Source organism: Ambystoma mexicanum, chromosome 6p (assembly GCF_040938575.1).
Source record: "Ambystoma mexicanum isolate Mex_15411 chromosome 6p, UKY_AmexF1_1, whole genome shotgun sequence".
Lineage (NCBI taxonomy): Eukaryota > Metazoa > Chordata > Amphibia > Caudata > Ambystomatidae > Ambystoma > Ambystoma mexicanum.
The window spans coordinates 1,127,446,485-1,127,465,490 of NC_090935.1; the positions used below are offsets into that span (position 1 = coordinate 1,127,446,485).

General features: G+C 42.6%; 1 protein-coding gene across 5 annotated transcripts in view; it reads left to right on the plus strand.

Moving 5' to 3' along the window:
* Positions 1-19,006, plus strand: part of PUM3 (pumilio RNA binding family member 3) — a 965,563-nt gene that overhangs the window by 544,159 nt on the left and 402,398 nt on the right. For 3 of the 5 annotated variants that reach the window (XM_069625739.1, XM_069625737.1, XM_069625738.1), the window contains exon 11: positions 15,691-15,789. The exons of the other annotated variants lie outside the window; for them this stretch is intronic. In XM_069625739.1, the coding sequence (XP_069481840.1) occupies positions 15,691-15,789 (99 nt within the window). The remainder of the gene's footprint in view (positions 1-15,690; positions 15,790-19,006) is intronic. 5 annotated transcript variants of the gene reach the window in all.

A 19,006-nucleotide genomic window follows, 5' to 3' on the forward strand; every position in this document is an offset into this window, starting at 1 on the left:
CCATCCATGAGTGTTATCTCACATGAAACCTTGACCCCGTATATCCAGTTAGTCCAACTATCTATTGACGATTGTCAGTATTCTCTGATTAATACATATTGGAATCCAGCTGCTTTCTCCACCGATTCCTACTTACGCTCTCTTGAGCGCCTATGGGAAAAAATATACCAATACAAGAAACAATCGCACATAATTTTAGCGGGAGATTTAAATATCCATTGTTTAAATAATAGCAAAGTATTATCCGACGATCGATTACGAAGCTGGAATGCGTTCATACAGTCGAAAGATATGTTCATGGTCAATGGATCATTTCCTGAGGACTCTCCTCCCCACCCGACATGGAAAAGGGGTAGTTCTGTGGCTACCATTGACTTCATTTATGTTAGCCGTTCATTGTTCCATCTCCTGAAGGGGTTTCAGGTTTTGCCATCTTCGGCTAGTGATCATAATATGCTGTATCTCCACTGGCCACTGAACTCTAGTGATCAAGGAATTGCTCCACTTGTGTCTTCTATAACAATGGAAGGTACTATTGATGTAAATCCTGGTCGAAACCATTTACGATGTTCTAGTACCAAACTATTGCATTTTACAGATTGTCTTAAAATATCATGTAAAATCTCTCTAAATGATTGGAATTCTGATATTGATTACACAAAACTAATGTATCAATTCGCTGGTTCTACTAAGATAACAAGACCTTCAGTTGCAGCACATTCTTATAATCAAGATATGCAGAAAGCGAAAGCTCTATTTCGAAAAAATAAGAAAGCGGTCCAATCTTTACCAGTTGATCAGCGTTGGGCTGCTCTTAAAGCAATTAAGAGCAAACATAGGAATTGGAGAAGAACTTATCGTTCGCGATTATATCAAAAAGATGGTGAGGTAATGTTGGTTAAAGTTTTGACAAAAAATTCTGCAGGATGTTGGTCATTAATAACAGACACATATAGCACCACCGAATGTCAAATGCAGATTAATGATATTGCTTCTTCCACATGGATCTCCCATTTTTCTGGTCTGTATGCTCTTCTTCCTTCTACTAACTGCTTACCTCCTGTAAAACTTGAGGGATCCTTCTCAATAGTTTTTACAATAGACGATATTCTTTATCTTATTCACAAAGCTAGTAGATCCCGTGCTCCAGGCCCTGATGGGCTTTCTAACGCCATGCTAAAAGAATTTCCAGATTTATGGGCTCCCATCCTGTTTGAAATCTTCTCTCAAGTTGTAATTACCCAAAAGATCCCTAAATCGTGGTGTACTTCATTGATTGTACCCATTTATAAAAAAGGCGATAGACAAAATCCCGCTAATTATAGGCCAATCGCCTTATTAGATGTTCCAGGGAAAATCTTTGCTTCATTAATTCTAAGAGATCTCCAACAATGGATCAACTCATCGAACATGAGAGATAGGTTTCAGACAGGATTTGTGGCTGGTAAGGGAACGGCTATAAATATTGTCTCCCTGACTGCAATTAAGGCTCTCTGCTGTCAGCAAAGGCAACCGTTATTCGTTGCCTTTGTAGACTTCAAGGAAGCATTCGACTCTATAGACCGCAATCTAATGCTGCATAAACTGCTGCTATTGGGCTGCCCTTATTCACTGGTTAAGTTAATTTATATCTTTCATGAAAATACATCAGTTCATATCCGTCTTACTCGCGATGGGATGTTAACTCCTCCCATCTTAACATATCGAGGACTGAAGCAGGGATACTATATTTAATCTATTTATCCTTGATATGGGTGAAAAATTTCAGAATTAACTCTGACGCTCCTAAACTAGACCAAGAACAGATACCATGGATCCTTTATGCAGACGATCTTGTTCTATTGTCAAAAACTCCGGCAGGTTTGCAACGCTTGATTAATGGGTTATCGGAGTATACCGTAGAAAATGCCATGACTATAAACTTAACGAAAACTCAAATTATGATGTGCCAAAATCGTAAAATGACAAAATACTCTAAATTCAAGTGGTATATAAAAAAGAGCACATTTTCTCAACTGCAATATATAGATACTAGGGTATTATGATTAGCCAGGGTAACAATGATAAAGTGTTTCAAAAAGAACTTGAATTGAAACTGCAAACCCTAATCTCCCAATCTAGGGTTATTTTATATAAGTTTGGAAAGTTTACGTGCAATCATATAATATCATTTTATTCCATGAAAGCAAAACCCATTATCTCGTATGGCTCTGAAGCTGTATCGATGTTGCCCCGTTTAGTGTGGGATCGATTGGAGGGTAAATACTGGCGCTCAATTCTTAACTTGCCTACCTGTGTCCCCATTGCAATGATTCGTTTTGAATTAGGGCTGCTATCGTTATATAGTACTATTGCATGGAAATTGATAGCTCTGTTGAGAAAATGCATTCTGTCATTACAATGTGTAGATATATCCTGTATTTTGGGTAAATATTTACTATATTCAGATCATCAATACCCAAAATGCTGGTTAAATACAGCTATAAACATTCTTTCTGATGCGGACATCTCTTTAGATACTTTAATTTTAGCTTGTGTCGGATTGTGAATTAAACTGGATCGGCAAGATTGGATATATACCTTGGAAAAATGTTCCCACTCTAAAGACTGGAACATTGCCCAGTTTGGCCACAAAAAATTTAGAGTTGTAGAATCTTATATCTTAAAATATCCATCTCCAAAATTTAGAGATGATTATATTCGTTTTCGTCTAAATTTGTGGCATACAAAGGATATTTTATTTAGGCGAAAACTAATAGATGCCAGCGAGAACATCTGTCTATTTTGTAAGGACCTTGATACCGCAGAAACGTTGAAACATGTCATCGCCTATTGTCCTGCATTATGTGCCATATGTCGTAAATATTATTTCCATTGCTTTAAAGCGCAAATGATAACCGATATGGAAGAATTATGGCTACTGATTTTTGGTGCAAAGAGAATGTCAATTAGATTAGCAACAACAGGTTTTTTAAACAAATTATACCCAAAGTAATTGTGAATGCTTTTATGGGGGAAGGTGATAGGGGGGAAAGAAATGCTGCTATTATGATTTATATACATTGGATGCCAGGCGTAAAATGTTGAAAAGTTATATACTGATGAATTGAATTGTAATATGTCTATGATATGTTTTTATTCATTTTTGTAATTATTGAAAGGTTGTTTCATACAGCCAAACAATAAATAAAAAAAATAAAAAAATTAGGCTCCTCTGAAATAGGAGCAAAATGGTATTTCAGTTACTTTCAATGGGAGTAAAAGGCACAAGTTAGCAGAATAGATCACAAATACTTTCTTAGGCAATGCAAATAGTTTCAGTTCACCAGAGGACTCGATTCAGTTCAATAGGCCTAGGCCAAAGTCAATGGGCAAGTGCCTTGGATAGGAAAGAGCAGGTCTTGCAGCAAACGGTAGTCTTTGCAAAAGTTCTCAGAAGTAGTTTGTACGAAAAAGAATCATATGTTGGGTCACAAGCTGATTAGGCCTGCAAGTTGGGAAAGTTGGGAAAGTTCCACGAACTTTCACTGCGAGAGGTAAATTCTCTCAATCGGGTTGGCACAGTACCTTAATATGAAGAACAAAATGCAGCTGAAGACGTTGGTTCCTGGCAGTTCCTGCAGAGCTCACTGTTCCTGAGCCTCAGTCGTGGGGACAAGAGGTAGAACGTCGGGAGACTCTTGCACTGCACGGGATCTTCGTTGAAGCAAACAAAAGGGAGTCACTTCAGTTTGAGTACCTGTAGATTCAAGATTAAGCGCTGGTGTCCCTCTCCCTGATTAATCCTAACCAGCATTGAGAATGGTATACAGGTGTCTTACGAATTGATTGGTCCCACCAGCTTAAAGGAAGAAGCCGTCCTTGAAGGAGCTTCTGTCGAATGGAGTTTGGCAATTCGGACTTGTAGCATGGCTTCACCGGGCAAACCAACGGTCCAGTGGTTGCAGCAGCCGTCCTCTTCCAGCTCTTCTTTGGTTCTTTCATTCCAGTGGTCGACTCTGCCTTCCAAGCCCAGAGACTCACCTTTTAAACAGTTTTCTCCCTTTCATGCCAGCCTAGCTGTCACTCACCCATCAGGGTGGCTGTCCTTGCCAGTCAGCCAGCCAATCACGCCAGAGTGCATTTGGGTCTCCTAAGACTAAGCACAGGGAGTTTCGGGCACCTCCCTCACTTCCTGCCCACCCCAGACACTCAGACCCCAAAGGCACATGAACAAAGGGACCAAACCTGGTACGGCGCGCAGAGACAAACTTTAGAAGGACCTTTCCAAAAAGAAATGGCGAAAAAAGACCGGGACCAGTTTAAACAAAGGGGCTTAATGCGCCATCTTGAAAAACATGGCTCCCACAGAATGTCCTTTCAATTGACATTTGTTCAATTTTCCAGGCTTGACTAATAGCGGGGAATAAGAATTCTCTTTGATATTTGTAGTACTGCGTTTTAGAAATGAACTGAACATTGACATAAACTGGACAGCTTACTAAAAGTTGAGCCACTGAAAAGTAAAGCTGCTGAACATAGTAGATTTCCAGCTGGCACTTTGCCTTGTATCGGTTGAATGGACCATGAAAATGTATCATGGAGGTGGGCACAGGTGGCTTGGATTTTCAGGTTGGTGCCTTGTAATAATCGAGTCTCACAGGTGACCTGCCCTTACCTTGACTAACAATTGGATTCAGCAAGCAGGGTAGTTACTAGCATGAGAACAGGTAGCACGATCACGATTTGAGGTTGTGCTCACAGATGTTCTCAGCATAAATATCAAGGGGTTTATAAAGAATTAGAAAAGTGGGTGTGTATGTGAATGCGTGACTTGTTTCTGGGGCGGTCCGATTCTGGGGAGCCTGAAGACACTGTCTGGCTAGGCCATGTGAACAATGGCCCCTGCGCGGAAGATACCTTTTGAAGTGTACATGGCGTTTGCCACCTTGGCTGTTCCCGCCCTGCCAAGACAAGTGAGCGTGTACTTGATTCACTGATAAATTGAAACCACTATTGATAAACGTTGATTTGTAATTTATTTTGTTGCAGATGTTGATGGCGCAAATGTACTACACATTGTATACTTCGAGTTGCAGCACAGTGTCGGAAAATCCACTGTACTGTCCTCGGGAATTTGGCACGAATGGCTCCAACGACACCAGCCTGTACCACCTGTGGAAGAGAAAATTACAAACTGTATTTAAATGAACATGATAAGTGTACAAACCTTAGTTGAAAATGCAATCTTGTACCCTATGGCATATTTGCCAGTGGGCTTTAAAGTATAGGCACATTACATAATTGAACACCTATGCAATCCTTAACGTTTGGGGCATATCCTTTACTGTAGGCACTCCTTCCGCCAGTACTGCTAAGACGCACCACATTTACTTCCACGATTTCCATTCCACCCCCTCCCTTACCATGCTCCACTGCACTAACCCTCCCTCCAATCCTTACCTCAATGACCCAGCTCTGTGGCTTAAGCACTTTGCCACCAAACATACACCTAATCTTCCATGCACAATACAATCTAGGAACATCAGACTTGGATCTAGACTACCCCGACCACCTTGCACTCAGCGCATCCACACTGCCCATGTACAGCCCTTCAAACCCACGCTACCTAACACCTCTTCCACCTCACCTATCCCATCACTCAAGGGAGCCCTTATCAATGCCAAATCCCTAACGGCTCATGCCCTTGACATTGCAGACCTAATCACTGTCCAAAACCTTGACTTCCTAGCCATTACGGAAACCTGGCTTCATGATGCCTCTGGCCCACTTCTCGCCCTAGCCATACCTAAGGGCTACGCCATTATTAGAAATGACCGACAATCCAACCTGTCTAAAGGATGAGGAGTCTCATTCATACATAGTGACAAGATCACCATGAGAACTATTGCCAATGCCCAATTCAGCTCCGCAGAATCCCTATCAGTGAAACTAGTCCTCACCTACCAACACAGCAACACTCCACCTTTATATACAGACCTCCAGGAAAACTTGGCTCATTCACTGAGGATGTCACTTCTACATTGTCCGCCAACACGAAGCCTAATTCCCAGGTACTGCTATTAGGTGACCTCAACCTCGGCCTCTCCGATCCTAAGGACCACATGGCCACCGAAGTTGCCACACCCTCGCCAACCTAAGTTTCCAGCAGCGCATCCTCGATCCGACCCACAACAAGGGCAGAACGCTTGACTGGTTAGCAGACTTTAATTGCAATACCACGGTCAGTTCCAACACTGCTTGTGCCTGGTCTGACCATCACGTCATTACCTTCCTCGTGCCAGCCCTCAGCCCATACCCACCATAGCCCCTGCTATACCCACTAGAAATAAAAAGGACATTACCAGGAAGAAATTGCTTCCTCTCATTCTCCCTATCTTGAACACCTGTGCGCGCAGCACAAGGATCCCACCGTCTTAGTAGACCCTTTCAACAGCACTCTACTCAAAGCCATTGAGACCATAGCCCCGCTAAAAACTTGCAAAACTAAACAACTTTCCCACCTGAACTCTTGGTTCACCCCGCATCTTAGCGCTCTGCGTAAAGAAAAGCATAAGGCCGAAGCTCTTTGGAAAAGTCACCCTAGTACGACTAACAAAGCTTCACTCTTGATCACCTCACTTAATTATAAGGAAGCCATCCTCCAAGCCAAAAAAAGACGTACAACGTATGCATAACTCAAGCAGAATCCAACACACAAGAATTATTCAAAATTCTCAAAGAATTAGAATCCCCTGCACCTTCCCCCGACTCATGCATTAAAGATAGCAACTGGTGCAACAACATACAAAATGCACTTCTCAACAAAATAACCACTCTGCAATCTAAAATTAACACTAAACAAAACTCTCCACACTCCCCTCTTAAGCAAAACCTTGCCACCTAAAACAACCGCCCTAGTCTCTCACTTGCCTTTCAGCTTTACGCTGCTCACCACCCTTGAGGTTGAAAAAAATCTGTAAATTAAAACCCTCCAATTGCCAAGGGGACTCCTGTCCAGCACCAATCATTAAGGAATCGGCCCATGACCTCGCTCCTTTCATAACAACCTTTATCAACTCCTCATTTAAATCGGGAGTGGTCCCTAACAATTTGAAGGATGCCTGGGTCATCCCTCTTCTAAAAAAAACAACCCTAGATCCTGAGGTCCCAACTAACTATAGGCCCATCACTACTGTCCCATTTCTCCTAAAAATCTTAGACGGAGCAGCTTACCTACAGATACAGAACTATCTGGAAACTAACAATCTTCTAGGCACTAGACAATCCGGCTTCAGACCCAAGCATGGTACGGAGACAGCCCTTTTAGACCTCAAAACCCAAATTGAGGATCTAAAAGACAAAGGTAAACTAGCCCTGTTACTACTACTAGACTTATCCGCTGCCTTCGATTTTGGTCAACCACCAAATCCTTGGTCAATACCTAAAAAAACTGTAGCCCATTTCTCCGACAATGCCACCAATTGGATCAAATCATTCCTGGACAACAGACCTATGAGAGTATTCTCCCCAACGTCCTCTGCCGACCCTGCGCCGGTCCCTTGCGGAGTCCCCCCAAGGTTTGTGCGTATCCCCTACCCTCTACAATGTTTTCACTAAACCGCTGTTTGATGTGCTTGACTATCTGGGTGTCACCTACACTAATTACGCTGATGACACCCAGATACTCCTCCCCATCACGGGTGATTACACGGTAGACTCGAAATCTTTAAATGACATTTACCATGTCATTCAAGCCTGGATGGCACAACATGAGCTCTGTCTTACTGATGACAAGACAGAGCTCCTCATCCTAGGTACACAACAAAGACTTAGCAAGTTGAACCCTATGTTCAGCTCCTTCAATATCGACGGAAACTCCATAAAAGTCTCCAAAGACACAAACCCTCAGAATCTACCTTGATTCCACTCTCTCCCTCCACAGACAAATGAATGCATTCGTAGCCGCCTCTGCCTACTCAGAACTGCATCACCCTTGCTAGGACGTTGGTTATGTCTGTAACGCACTGTACCAAGGCACTAACCAATGTAACCTTGACAAACTTCAGATCATACAGAATAACGCCATTAGAGCTGCCCTCAACATCCCTAGATCTGCTCACATCTCTGAAACTAGGAGGAACCTGTCATGATCTCTGCTTCCAAAAGGTCAGGGTTTTCCCAACTCCCTTGGAAGCAGATCCATAACCCAGGTTCCGAGTGCCAACCAGTCCCAATTGGGACCTTTTGGACCCAGTCCTGGCGCCAGTGGCACCAGGCTCATAAATATGCCCAGTCCCAGCGCTGGAAGCGCCGGGCTCATAATGCTTGGGTGGACTTACCTGCAGCAGACCATGCTGCTTACTTGCCTGCCAGTTGAGCCTCTGATCCTCTTCTGTTTGGAACTACTTTTCCTGTTGGGTGGGGCAGGAGCCACTCCCTTGATCCAGAACACGAACTCTTCTGGAAAGCAGGAACTCTTTTCTTACCTACGCGTGGCTGTGGAAGGAGACACCTAAGCACTACAGGAGGCTATTTAAACCACACCCGATGGATGAATCTTGCTTTGCGTTATTCTGCATCCTCTGCAGCAGAACGCTCATCGTGTCTTCTGCATCTGATCCTGGGCCTAAGGAAAAAGGCTTACCATCCTGAATCCAGTCTTCAGCAACACCTATAAAGACAAGAAAGAACAGGTTAGCATTACGGTCTTCAGTGACAGCGCTTCACTTACCTGGTCCATCGGCTGTCACCAACGCCTCGCACTGCATTCCGGCATCTGAAAGACAAAAGCTTACCAACTCTTCGCACGCTCCGGAGGCCTTCGGCGCTGCATCCCGCATCTGAAAGACAAAACAAGGTGCGTTTAAAGACATTGGGGAACTTTAATACTCACGTGCCATTACTCCTTTCCACATCTAACCCAGTGGGTATTCCGGCACCCTGCAGCCGCTCCGAACTTGTACCTGCGAAATAAAAAAGACAGTTAGAGCGCATCGTGAAGCAGGCAACAAGCGCTTACTTACGTGCTTCCAGGCGCTTCTATTCATCACACAGGCTCCATCTTCAACTCACTTCAGCCCGTCATCCGCCATCGCCGGAACCCTGCAAAACAAGAGACATCATTACTAAAGACTTTAAAGACATTAGAATTACTCGAAACTTACCGTTCGTGCAGTAAACGACGGACAGCAGTCCTCTGAAGTCAAGAGGCCTGCTCCCCTTATCCAGTGAAGAAACTGGTTACAGCACCCTGCCCCGAGGCAGATGGAGAGCACGGCGTTCACTTACCTAAGGTGGGAGCGTAACCTTTGGGGTTCTACAGGAGAAGAGAAAGGGAAGAAGAGAGAGACATTCAATAACCCAGTTCATTAATCCCATATTTTCTATCTGCAGACATCTTACCCTTCGAGTCAGACATACAGTGCACAGAGGTCCAGCCCAAAGAGCCAGCCGTGTGTTACACATCACCTTTGAAGATACGGTATACGCCCAGTCATGACCGGCGCCTCTACGGGAATCAAGTGAGCGTTAAAGAACCTTAACTGGCTGTCAGTCACCCAAAGGATTTCATTAAAATCTCTTGCCCTGACCTACAAATGTATGAATAACTTGGGCACCTACCTATCTATCCTCACGGTTCACTCATTATAATCCCACCTCGGTCACTAAGGTCTGCCATTAGCCAGAGTCTACTGATCCCTAGATACAAGCTCCAAACAGCCGGGGGCTAGCTTCCCTGTTCTGGTAGCTAAACTTTGGAATTCTGTGCCTCTTACTATCAGAAACCTGTAATCCCTGAACTTATTCAAACACAAAGCCAAACTTTGGCTAGTCACCTTAGACGACCAACTGACACACTGAAAATCCTGATTACTTTGTATTGCTTGTCTAACCTGTAATGTGATTGTATTCCAGTGCTTAATTTAACTGTCTCTGTAATGTCATATTCTTATGTAACCACTGTTTGAAGATATGCGCCCGGTAGCCTCCGGGCCTGGTTTGCGCTATACAAATAAATACAAATACACAGAAATATTGTTTCTTGGTTGTACGTGAAAGACACATGAGATGATCACTATGATTTCCCCAAATCAGTAGAGATGTATTAAATTGCCAGACTAAATTCATTTGGCAGTGATAGATCAAAGTTACGACAATATAGGAGACGAACATTAAATGTTAGTGGCCTAAGTGACATCACACCTAGAGTACACTTACTCGTTACTTGGGTTGCGGGGGCGAAGTTCGTGCATAAGCACCATCATAATCCTCAACACAGACCTTGTGAGGCAGGCTGACCTGAAGTCATGCCGCTTGGTAACTCATAGCGGCGGTGTGTCTTTTCCGATATGTAGGCCAAGCATTCTCGGCAGCAGCAGTTCTCCCCGGTTGGCATGACCTCGCACTGATTGCAGATACACCAGGAGGAAACGTCTTCCATGCAACTAGGCTCAGGCTCATGATCCGGTGATTCTTCCTCCCAACTGTCCTCAGATGCACCATCGTTTCTGCATCTTTCTATTTCAACTAATTCTGCATCGGAATACTCCGGCTCGTAATGGTAGGGCTGTATTGTTGCCATTATACAACAAAATTAAAATCGATAGCAATGCTAGTACTAGTATCTTCGCACGGTCTACGAGCAGCGAAGTTGGCTAAACAGAGCAGAAATGAGTCGCAGGATGCACAAAAAAGACAGTGAAACGATTGAAAAAGCAACTTTGTTGTCTGAAAAGCGGCCAATTATACTTATTGAGGAAAGAGGCCTCCTGCCATTTCCATGGAGACAAGTCATTAGCAGGCGCACAGAGAAAGTTACAACGAAATGTGCATTCGCATTGTGAAATGGGCAGTATGCGTCTAGTGATGTCAGCTTCAGGGCGGAGGATATGATTTTGTGCCGCGAGGGTAATTCACCTTAGAGAGATTGTTAGGTGAAATTTGAATGCAGTACCCTCTGGGAAGACTACAAGCAACTATGACTTAGGACTTATTTCCACAACCCCCCTGTCTTTGCATACAAAAGAAGCAACAACCTGAGCAACATGCTGGCCAACACAAGAGGTAAAAGCACCACAGAGAATCAGATAAACATCCAGGCTCCTACCCCTGCATGAGCTGTGGTACCTGTAACAACGTCATGAAAGGAAACACCATAACTCACCCGAGAACAGGAGCCAAAATCAAGCTCAGATACCATGATGCATGTATGTCTGAAAACGAACGCAATTTATGCTATTAAGTGTCCCTGCAGAATATATTAAGTAGGAGAAACAGCACGGAAAGTTTGAGTCAGTCACCGAATAAGTCATGCATCCGCAACGCCAATCCTGCTTCAGCAGTAGATAGACATTTCAAGGCTAATAGACATTCCATTACTCAACTACAATTTGTGGTACTTCAAGTACAATCCACGAAAGGATCAAACAGACATGAAGAAATGGAGGGCACAGCAAGAAGCCTTCTGGATTGATAAATTAGACTGATTAACTCCAAATGGAATTAATGAAGAATTTGATTTGAGTTGTTTTTTGTAAAGACTTTTTTTTATTTCCATCCAAGACCTGCTACCTAAATGATGAACATAATGTCTGAACACACCCTATAAGTATATGATACTGGTTAATAGCAGTAAGGGCAATTATAAATCATGAATGTGTAATGGCTTAATTGGTATCTGGTTTGGAAGAGGTAAGTATTGATTTCATAACTCTACCAGTTGATGGATAAAAGTATACGAAATCACATTGTACCTTACATTCAGAGAGTTTCTGATTTGGAGCTACATGATGTTTTTCTGTGCCCGTCCTCAGTAAGAGTCAGTGTACAATGAGGGTTGTAAGAGCCATATAATCAGACCTGAAATATCAGCTTCACGCAGAACGCAATAACATCCGTACTCTAGCACATGCCTCGTGACGATTATAACTGGCTGTATTCCCATGAACCTTTCAGCCTCCGTATATTTCTTTTTTTTCTTTTAAAACTTGAGGTGGAACTCGTAGTAAAATTTTGGTAATGTTCTCTTCAGTTTTTTCTATTCTATTTATTTTAAGATTTATTTTTTATTTTTGTACCAATCTGTATTAGGCTTGTTTAATTATTGAAGCTTTTCTAACCCATTATTTGATCCAGTTCCAATTTGGGCAACAATTAGACACAACAAGAGACGTTGTATCCTAATAGCAAGGTTAGATGTTCTGATATGGCTGCCAATGTTACTTCTGCTCCGGTTACCATGATTACCGCTATACAACATCACTGTTCCAGCCAAGCGCGCGTTCACGCTGCCTCAGACTTTCGGATCGAGATACTAGGTGAGACAGAGCACAGAAGGGCGCAATTCTGTACTTTCCATTCTTTTTAGCATCAATCCTGATGAACCTTTACTATTTACACTTTTGATATAGATTTGTTCAGATAGAGCACCCGCGTGTCCACGGACTCGCAAAGCAGCAGAAGCTACTTCTTTTTCGTATGCATTGCATACCTGGAAGTTACTCAAACGTAACTGCTAAGGTCAGTCTTATCTGTAACCAGCATATTTTGTACCCGTCATTCTCCAGACAGTAAACCTATTTTAATATTCTCCCATTCTTCTTTTTGTTGTTGTGACACTGCCCACTCCACCCACATCATTAATACACATGTATACTTTAAACTCTTTTTTTTGGTAACCGTGTTGTGATGCACTGTGATACTTTAAACCCTTTATTTTTTGCAAACTGTGATGTATATAATTGATTTATTTAACCGCCATTTGTTTTACCAATATGGGATGTGTATACTGTATGAACATTATGGCTTGCACACTATTGATTGTTATGTGACCCCAATGGCTGTTTAAAATGACTTTTTTCTTTTTTGTGGTGATAAAAGATTTCTGTTGTGACTACAATTATCAGATGTTAAAGGCCCTGATGAAGGAACATTCTTTCCGAAATGCATTGGCCCATCTAATGGCACCTGCACAAATTGAGATTGTAGCAATCTCACAGTTTGAATAAAAAGTGCTTAAGTTCTTTTTGACTAACAGTTTTTTCGACTTGAAGATTGTAATAAAGATTCCATATAAGTGAAAATAAACCAAATCACAGTGGTTACGGTAGTGCAGCCCACACCGCTGGCTTCACAGCCAAGGTCTGGGAACATTGGTCTTTTTAAGTGCTAGTTCACGGAGGCACTTTACTAGTGGGTTTGCACCCAAAGTATAACTAACCTGGTACTGAATAAGCCAATAATTTAAGAAAAGCTTATAGGTGGTGCACACTCACCTCAACTCTAGGGCTGTATTGTTGCCATTATACGACAAAATTAAAATAGATAGCAATGCTAGTACTAGTATCTGTTTGCATGGTCTACAAGCAGCGAAGATAGCTGAACAGAGCAGAAACGAGTCACAGGATGCACAAAAAAAGACAAACGATTGAAAAAGCAACTCTGATGTTGTCTGAGAAGCGGCCTGTTTATACTTATTGAGGAAAGAGGCGTCCTGCCATTTCCATGGAGACTCATTAGCAGGCGCACAGAGAAAGTTGACCTGAGACATGCATTCGCATTGTGAAATGGGCAGTACGCGTCTAGTGATGTCAGCTTCAGGGTGGGGGATATGATTTAGTGCTGAAAGGGCAATTCACCTTAGCGCGATTGTTAGGCAAAGTTTGAATGCAGTTCCCTCTGGGAACACTACAAGCAACTATGACTACAGGTATAGGCAACCCAACCTTTGGTATGAGCTTGTACTACACAGTTTTGGTAGCGTGTTGAGCATCCAGGCTTATCTCAAGAGGGGAAATGTGAGCAGTAGTGGAGTTGCACAAAGATTCACAGTTACAGGTATTCAAATAAACTCGTACGCTCAAGGTTTCTTGCATAAACAATTAGAAATTCACACAAATACATGAGAGAGTGGGAAAAAGGGTCACGCTCACTCCAGGTAAACAAATCAAGTCCTCAAAACCAGCAAAGTTGCTGGGGGTCTCCAAGGTGGAGGGAATTAGCACATTTTTGAGAATTCTCACTAACATCGATGAAGCAAAGGATAAGATTAGCACAAGATAGCCGCGCCCTGCTGCTTGATTTCGCATCTGTAAAAGTGAGGAAAACTAAGGTTAGATGCATAGGATTTTTTTTTTTTTTACAATCAATCAACATATGCTTATAACGAATTGTCCGATCGATCAGGTCCGTACATACTAGTGAATCCCGCCAAAGGCAAAGCGAACAAAGGGACCAAACCTGGTTTGGCGCACAGAGTAAATCTCAACAAGGACCTTTCAAGAAGAAATGGTGAAAAAAGACATGGGCTATTTTGACAAAAATAGCACCCTTGGGTGCTTTACTGCCGCGGCAGCCCACGGTAAAAGCACACCATGGTAGTTAAATGTAAACCGCTGCCATCGAGGAAAGGGCACCAAAATTGTTACATGAGTAGCTAGACAAAGGGGATACTAAGTAACCCCTCCAGACCCCTATTGTAAGATAGTGTGTGCTGTGTCTAGAAAGTTACAAAATGGAAGTAGTCAATTTCACTTCACTGCTCTTGGAAACAGTATTTTCACCAAGAGAAGGTATTTAAACATTTGGGAAATCTGAAAGACTTTGCCGTGCCACTGCACTGAAGGTGATGTGTGTCGCAATATGAAAGAAGCCTATGGAGTTTGTCAGACTCCAAAGTCAAAAGAAACATTCAAAATCACAGAAAAATACATGAGTGGGGAAAAAGGTCTCACTTTCTCCAGGTTAGAAATTAAGTCCTAAAGTCCAGCAAAAAGAACTGGGTGGTCTCTAAGGTAGGAGCGAATTCTCCCTAACAAGGCCTGAGCAGAAAGCTCCCTCTGCAAAGAGGTCGATATCTCAAGAGGATACATCCCTGTATGAAGACAGAGGGGTCATGGGCATACATTGCACAGTTAAACTACCACCATCCCAACCCCCATCCTTCTTAACGCTATGATGGCTTCCAAAGCTCCATTTAGATTATCAGTCTCCTAGTCTTCTCTGTCCGCGACCAAGGGCCTGCGGGCAGCTCCATCCTCCACAGTAGACTGGTTTATTAAAACTCCTGAGAGAACCTCTCCTTTAAGTGAATGGTTCAGTCTCTATAATTTGCTTATTTTTCATGTCATGTCTGCCTGGCCTGATCACCCAAGATCATCATGTAAAAGTTTTTTTTTTTTTTTTTTTTTAGCAGCCTGCTTTATGCTAACTGGCGATTGCTTTTGTCTGCATTTTCACAATACCCTTGTCGTAAAATCCCAAAGGAGCCTGGATACAATTTTATTTTTCCTTTTAAACACTTCTGCTGGTTCCGATTCTGTGCTGCACTTTTCCTTTATCTGCAATGCACTCCATCGGGACAAGGTGCGTGATGTCGCCCCTTTCGACGAACCTCCCTAGCCCCAGGAGTATTTGTTTGAATTAAATGCAGTCCCTAATAGAATAGCCCAGTGACCTGGCTTTATTTGATAGTGAGTGTTTATAAACTCTTTGGTTTGGACTAGCAAAGTTACAAATAACACTTGCTGTTATGTTTTTACCTCACCTTTTTACCTCACCTTTTTAAAACCGCCTTCAGAAAAAATCCTCCTATGAAACACTCACCCAATCTGGAACATACTTAATATTTAAGATGTATATTTTCTAGATAGTATTGGAATTTCTCTCATTAGCTGTAATCCTTTTTTATGGAATTGTATTTTTTACCAGGAAATGATTGAAGCCATCCGGGAAGCCTTGATCTATTTGGCACATACCCACGATGGGGCCAGAGTTGCTATGCACTGCATATGGCATGGGACACCAAAGGTATTTGTTTTTGTTTCAAGAAATTTTGATTTCTTACCTCATTTTGCATTGTAAGAATTTAAAAATTTCTTTCTAAATGTTTGCAATTCCAATAGAATGTAGCTACTTTATTGCGCACAATGCTTTCTTTGTAAACATTATTCATGTGATGTCTCTAATATGTTTGGTCACAGCTATTTGAGGGCCAGGATACTTCATGCATGTTATGTGCATTACAAAATTAATTACCTTAGATGTTAGTGACTATTGAACTCTCTAGAAAAGTTCTTTGACTTGTTAAAGGACCCTATTGTTCATCGCATATATTTTAGAAAAAACTTCTGTGAGGAATAAGTTAGTAGAAATGCCATTTTCTAATTGCTTGTGTCCTCCCACAGATTCCTCATCTTTGATATACCAATACTTTATCGATGGCACAGGGGGTGGAGGGGTCGGGTCATCAGTCGGTGTCCCTCGGCGGCGTCTATCCCTGCACTCAGAAGTGACATTGGTATATATAGCATGTACTGCACCTGTTGCCTCGGTTCTGTTTTCCCGCATGCTCAGCGATTGTTTTTCTACTGCATAGTACTTTTTTTTCCTCAAAGATTGGTTTCAAGAGGTGTTTGAACTGTTACTCAAAGATGTTGATCAGATACGCACAGGATATGCCTCTTGTGTCTCGGTAAAGAGCACCAATTTGCGTACTGTGGGTCCTGTCAGTCTATGACTAGCAAGGCCTTGAAGGAGAGGAAGACTAAACGCACCTTATGTCCGTCATTATCTGTTAGGACACTTTTTCTGAAGTCCAACTAAGGGCTTAGTAAAACCATTCAACTAAGGCAGTACAAATTCCACTCTTAGTATAAGGCTGTACCACCTGAGTACATGGTAGCGCAGACAGACAAGCCAGGCTTATCTTAGATGGGAGAGAGGGCTGTAGAATCGGTACAAATTAAATTGTAATACAAATGGTCCAAAGAAACACTGTGTATGTAAAAAAGGATTTATTTAAATACAGGTAGGTCCAGATAAGTAAGCACTGACACATTATATGAAATCGCAATTATAAAAAAAACACTAAGGTACACAGACCAAAGTATAAACCAGTAGTTCTAGGGAAGTCGAAACCTTTTCATACACCTTCAGTATAGGTAACCTATTCTCTGGGGGTAAAAAACTAATGGTTCCTTTCACAATTACATTCAGTAATGCAAGGGCAATAGACCGTACCAGTTATACACCGACTCTTAGTACAAATCACTTAATCAGTAAACTGGACAATATACTTTTTGTGAATAGTGGAACACTTATTCCAGCTGCAGTAAAAACCTATAACTAGTTTTGTGATAAGTTCTAGGTGAGTAAAACCTAAGGATGTACTATTCAATTACAGGTGATTTTTAGATCAGTGAACCATAGCTAGATGAGCAATAACTCTTGTAACTTATTTTTGGGAAGGCACACAGCTAACTCAAGGTAAGTAAAACCTATATACTTTTTATGTCACAGGCAGTCCAGGTTAGATCCTTCCCAGCTATAAGGATAACTGAAGGATGTCTTATCAGGGACAGTTAGAACCACAGACTCTAGGTTAAATAGCACAGGAAAAGTAAAACCCAATGTTACACTTTACTGGATGACTCGGTGTTGGGGAGAATTCTCAAAAATGTGCTAATTCCCTTCACCTTAGAGACCCCCAGCACCTTTGCTGGATTCTGAGGACTTGATTTTTTTACATGGAGAATGTAAGCCTTTTTCCCACTCTCGTATTTTAAAATGTTTTACCCTGGTTTCCTTTGGGTATGGAGTCTAACCAACTCCATAGGCATCGGCTTGTTTATTTGTGTTACATAGCACCCTCAGTGCAGTGACACAGGGAAGCCTTTCAGAAGCCTTTCAGGCTTTCCCAATGTTTAAATAACTTCTCTGGGATCAACTACTGTTTCCCAGAGCAGTGGCGTGAAATTTACTTCATTTAGTCTTTTAAATTCCTAGACCCAGCACACCCTATTTTACAATGGAGTGCTGGAGGGGTTAAGTAGTATCCCGTGTCTAAATACTCATGTAGCAGTCACATGCTACCCTTTCCTCTCAGAATGACTGGTGGCAGTGGTTTTACAACAAAGTACCATGATTTTTCCCGAGCGCCGCTAACGTTAAATCGCGGAAGCCATGTTTTTGCAAGATGGTGTCTGGGCCCCCTTTGTTTGAACGGGTCCTGGTATTATTTTTTCGCCATTTCTTTTTGGAAAGGTACTTCTCGAGTCTATCTCTCCGTGCCAAACCAGGTTTGGTCCCTTTGTTCATCGCCTTTGGCGGGCTTCAGGACTGAAACCTGCCTCTGGCGCCCGAGAGTCTGGGGTTGGCAGGAAGTCAGGGAGGTGCCAAAACTCTGTGATTACCTAGGAGACCCAAATGCACTCTGTGGGCATTGGCCGGCTGACTGTCCGGCAAGGACAGCCACCCTGCTGGGTGAGTGACAGCTAGGCTGGAATGAATGGGAGAGAACTGAATAAAAGGCAAGTCCTTTGGCTTGGAAGGCAGAGTCGACCACAGGGCCAACAGAGATAGTAGTCTAAGGAATAAGTCGCCTCAAAGGGCCAAGAAATGCTCCAAATGTTCCAAGCAGTCGAGGTCACGGAGCAATTTGCATCACTCTTAATCTTCGTCTTCTCTAAGAAGTAAGAAACGGCATCATTAGTCGTCATCCGACTTCTCGCCTGACAGGAAATGGGTACGTTTTCCAGGCAAGTCTGCCTCAGCAGCAGATTGGGAAGAGTTCTGTCAGACGATTAGAGTTGTCACAAAGGCGGTCCTCCCAGTCTCTCGAAGGAGCTGAAAAAGTATAGCAACCCCACGGCGCCTTCTAAAGCCACCCAAGAACCTGGGTAGATTCTTACTCGAGTGGCGTCAATGGCATCGACCGCAAAACAAGCATCGAAAGCCAAAGGCTGCCATAGTTTTTGTCCAAAACGTGACGTCTAAGAATTGGACGTCATCCTCCGATCCAGCTTCTGGTTTTAAACTGTTATTGAAGAACTTTTTAAAGTTCTTTGGATCAATTTTTGAGGAGGATGAAGACTTTCTACCTTTTAGGGGATGAACGCTTTGGCACACTCTATGTCCCTGCAGATCTCTTTTCAGATGAACCTCGAATTGAGGACTTGCTTTAAGGAAGCCAGTAGTCTGGAAACTTCTCTAGAGGTGAGTTCGCTGCACCAGACTTGGCTGCCCT